At 37.4% G+C, this 5000-nt stretch overlaps 2 protein-coding genes across 3 annotated transcripts in view; one reads left to right on the plus strand and one right to left on the minus strand.

Moving 5' to 3' along the window:
* The window catches only part of LOC137630524 (SCY1-like protein 2), a 332551-nt gene that overhangs the window by 321887 nt on the left and 5664 nt on the right, over window positions 1-5000 (minus strand). The window lies entirely within an intron of this gene.
* Window positions 629-5000, plus strand: part of LOC137630525 (muscle-specific protein 300 kDa-like) — a 22620-nt gene continuing 18248 nt past the window's right edge. Inside the window, exon 1 of the mRNA XM_068362044.1 lies at window positions 629-1007. Coding sequence (XP_068218145.1) covers window positions 840-1007 — 168 coding nt within the window. The 5' untranslated portion in view covers window positions 629-839. The remainder of the gene's footprint in view (window positions 1008-5000) is intronic.

The following is a 5000-nucleotide window of genomic DNA, read 5'->3' on the forward strand; positions in this document are numbered from 1 at the left end:
CAAGTACACCCTCAAGCAAGAGAACTCTAATCCAAGACAGTGGAAGGCCATGGTACAGAGGCTATGGCACTACCCAAGGCTAGAAATAGACGAAGATGATTATGATGATGATTAAAAAGCACTAAAACTTTCCTGGAATTTTGGTGAGAACGAAAAATAAAACTTGAGGAATATTTCTTTCAAACATTCCTTAAGTCTATATCTATTATATCTAAAATGCCATTAATTCGCATAATTTAAATTCAATACATTTCACCTTGGGTCCTGATTATGTACTGTGCAACTGCTTGAGAGAGAGAGAGAGAGAGAGAGAGAGAGAGAGAGAGAGAGAGAGAGATTTTCATGATTCATCGAATCCCAAGGATTGCCTCAAGTTCCTTCATAAGCGAGAGAGAAGAAGAGACGATGAGAGGAGAGGGGAGGTAACAGGAGCCGGGCCCGCCAGAGAGACCTGTAGCCTCTTCAGCTAGCCATTGTCATTTTGGGTTCCTGAAGCCCCGCCCATGACACCTCTGCCCATTGGCTCGCCGGGGATCCTAGCCGGGGGGAGAACCCCTAGAATTTGGGCCAAAAAGTACCGTTTCGTCTGCATTCTTTGTCCTAACTTGCACGAGAGGGTTTCTAATTTTACCGGTGGGGAGAGCGCCGAGCCGAGGTAGAGGCCTCAGTCTGCCTTGTGGGTCGGGGAGCGAACTAGTGGCTGTGGCCGGTTTCCCCTTCAGGCTCCTGGACGTGTTGTTCCTCCGCTCCACCAACTTGGTACTTCTGCACCGCCAGCCGGGTCCTGAACTGAACACGTTAGCGACTGTTGGTGACAGACACATTAAACCACAGCCAAGATGACGTTCTGGCAGGAAAATTACGGTTTCGTAAAGGATGTATACGATTTCCGTCTCCAGAAGTACCAGGAATGGATGGACAACCTGGAGGCCATCGTCTCAAAGGTGATGGCTCCCAATGTCCAGTACACCTACAAGGAATTCAAGAACATCCAGGATTCCCTCACTGTGAGTAACGACGAGAGAAATGTCGTTTTCTCCCTGAAAAAAAAAAATGCTTGCTCTGTTTGTCAAATCCCCTGATGTTTAGTCCGCGTCAAAAAAAAAAAAAAAAAAAAAAGTTCTCATGAATAAATCTGTATCCTTCCACGGCTTGTCTCGTTGTGAATGTGTTTTGATGATGCCTTTTTTATGTGTTTGCTTTCACCCTCTTCTGTAAATCGTCAGTCATTTCAAGATGATTATATGTATATATCAATGCTTCGTAATCTGCCTTTCAGGTCCCTTTAACAATCTTCCCCCTTTCCAAAATTAGATACCCCCAGGTGAATTAGTGAGAAAATTATGAAAAACCTAAACCTTACTCAGTGAGACGTACAACAAAGTCTACCAGATATAAACATCACCAAAAAAAAAAAAAAAAAAAAAATAAAGGATAAACGAGAAGGGTACTGGTTACCGGTTTACACAAAAATATTGATAACAAAACTGTGAGAAGAAAGTGCATGGATCATCCGGGAATACTGCCGTGTATGAAATGAGAAAAATAGTGGAAAACTGATATAAGAAACGAGAACTGTGTCATTAAAAATCAAGATTTCTCTATGTTATTAAATTCATTACAGAGAATGGAAAAATAATTGGGAATGTGGAACAAGTCGGGAGCATGGGAGTGAATCTTTTCTCAACATGAAACAAATACAACTCAGATGTTACCTTTGATGACATTCACATGTCAATACCGTCATTTTTAGCGCGTCGATTATCTGTCCCTGATCAATCATCTGTTACTCAATGAAAAGCTGTCCAGCGTAATATATCAAATGTGCTTTAATTGCTGAGGAAGTTTATAAAAGTTTGTAAATAATACAATTACTCTGAAAATTGCTAGCGAATTTTGTGGATCACTCGTTAAAAGAAGATTGGAATGCGAATTATTTTCTGAAACAAATGGATTTTGACGAAGACCCTTCGGATTATTTAATGAAAAACTGATCAGCATATTTTTCATTTAATTATTTTTTTCTTTTTTTTTTGCAATGTTCCGATAATTAATGACTTTCAGACTCGTAAAGTATCAGTTAGCTTCTTAATGAGAACGATCCGCCATTTGTTTTGTGCGTTTGTTAGTTATCAAGAGGGTGAATTTCCTTATTGCACTCTCTCTCTCTCTCTCTCTCTCTCTCTCTCTCTCTCTCTCTCTCTCTCTCTCTCTCTCTCTACATTATATATATATATATACACACACACACACACATATATATATATATATATATATATATATATATATATATATATAGGCTTTATAATATCGTATAACGATAATTAGTGTTACTGAAAAGCAGTTTCCCTTCTTAGCAAAAATTCTTACATTAAATAGCCTTCACATTGACGAAAGAATTTGTTTAAATAGCAAAGTCAATTAATGGATACATTAGGTACTTTATGCACTTCACCTAACGCAAAGCTTATCCTGTACGGCTTAATCTTTTCCCATTAATTTCTTAATTATTTCCCAACATCGTCATCTCTCCTGGGTACGGTCTGATGGGAGTGGTAATGGATCGCAATGAGACCCAAAAGCCATTGAAAAGGGATATTGGGGATTTATATAGCCGTGTCATAAATGTCGTTCCAGACCGTTAGCTTTGTTTTAATAACTATTTCTGTTCTTTACCATTTCAATTCAAAATGTAACTCCATCTCCTTCCTTAAGTTATGTATACAATTTCTCAAAATATGAGAACACAAGTTTGTGAGTTGCCAAATATTTCCTGTTTTCCAAAATTGTTCTCTCTTTTATGTGGTTCATTTTCATCATGATTTCGCATGCTACTTCGAATGCTTTTGCAACAGCCATTTCGTAACCTTTTACATTTTTCTTTGTTAAAATATGTCGTTCATCTATAACTTTATATCCGACATTTCACATTCATTACAAAGATAATTAAATCATGCTTGCTTAATTCAGTTATTGTTTCCATACATTTCTTCGCTTTTAAATTCCCTTGCCGATATGCATTCATATTCATACAACCTTCTTTTAAACCATTTTATTCTTCTTCCAATTTATTTCACCTTTTTTGTCGGTCTGTAGATGGAGGCCTTCGAATAACCCGTCCCACTAACTTGACTACTAAACAAATATTCATATATATAAATAATTATATGTATAATCCTTTATTATTATGCTTTGGAATGGGAGGCATGTTTTCTCACCAGTGAAAAGAGAAACAGGAGGTTGCCTATTTCGATAGTTTGACATTTTACTGCCGACTGCAGAGCCAGGAGTTACCCAGGGCAGTATTCTAAATGGCTAAAAATGCTAGTGGCACGGTGGCAACGTGGTATGTCTCGTAGGAATGTTAAGAATGAGTGCAATGGATACCCTCTGCTTAAAAAAGAAGCACGAGTGCATTGGTCATTTTCCCCTGTAAAATGGATATCGTTCAGAGAAGACGTGATCAAGGTCTATCGTCCCAATGGTGCCTGATGCCAAATCGTAGTACCCACATTGCGGATGGGGCATGCGCCGATTCGAATTAGACAGGGGGGTTCCGCGGCGATGGACTTGGCCCAGCTGTCCAAATAAAGGACATGGAGGCAAGCTAAACACACCCTCGATCCTTGATGCTACTTATAAATAGGGCCAAGAATTCCAAGGGGTTTTTAAGGCGTTGGTGGTCGATAGCTATCCGAGCATAAGATCATTTTCCAGAGGTGTCGACCTAAGCCAAACGTTACTTTATTTTGGAAATATTGATTAAATCCCCGTAATGTAAAACTACTCCAAGTCATAAGTCTTGGACAATAAATTACTGAATATAATTTAAGTCAGGGCAGAGTAATAATTAATTTTTTAATTGTTTAACCAAGTCAAAGAGTTAGCTCTCAATAAACAAAATTTGATACTGCGTTCCTCAATACCAGTAGTGAACTTAAAATATTTTACGTGGTGCATTAAATCAAAACAAAGTTTATCTTTTAGTAAAGCAAAATTACCCCAATCTATATTGCCCTTGGAGGAATGATTCTTCCAAGATGTTGTCAAACTTAAACAAACCATTTAAATAAAAACATCGTAAATTTGCCATTGATAAGATGTATGCATTGAGTCTTGTACAATAAAGTAGGCGTTAAGTTTTAATCAATAAAAATCCAACAGCCAGTATATTTCTTGACGATGTAAAAACCAGTTTTCGGGGAACAGAAACCATGAAAAAACTCAGTTTTCAGGAAATAGAAACAATGTAAAAACACAGTTTTCAGAAAACAAAAACCGTGTAAAAATCCAATTCCAGGAAACATAAACCGTGTAAAACCCCAGTTTTCAGGAAACAGAAACCATGTAAAACCCCAGTTTCCAGGAAACAGAAACCATGTAAAAACCCAGTTTTCAGGAAACAGAAACCGTGTAAAACTCCAGTTTTCAGGAAACAGAAACCATGTATAAACGCAGTTTTCAGGAAACAAACCATGTATAAACCCAGTTTTCAGGAAACAGAAACCATGTAAAAACGCAGTTTTCAGAAAACAGAAACCGCGCAAAACCAGTTTTCAGGAAACAGAAAACATGTAAAAACTCTGTATCCAGGAAACAGAAATCATGTAAAAACACAGTATTCAGGAAACAGAAACCATGTAAAAAAAAAAAAGAAAAAAAAACAGGACACAAAAACCTTGTATAAAAACCCAGTATTCAGGAAACAGAAACCATGTATAAAACCCCAGTATTCAGTAAACAGAAACCATGTATAAAAACCCCAGTATTCAGGAAACAGAAACCATGTATAAAACCCCAGTATTCAGGAAACAGAAACCATGTAAAAACCCAGTATTCAGGAAACAGAAACCATGTAAAAAAAGAAAAAAAACAGGAAACAGAAACCTTGTATAAAAACCCAGTATTCAAGAAACAGAAACCATGTATAAAAACCCCAGTATTCAGGAAACAGAAACCATGTATAAAACCCCAGTATTCAGGAAACAGAAACCATGTAT

This window comes from Palaemon carinicauda, chromosome 38 (genome assembly GCF_036898095.1).
Source record: "Palaemon carinicauda isolate YSFRI2023 chromosome 38, ASM3689809v2, whole genome shotgun sequence".
NCBI classification, from domain to species: Eukaryota; Metazoa; Arthropoda; class Malacostraca; order Decapoda; family Palaemonidae; genus Palaemon; species Palaemon carinicauda.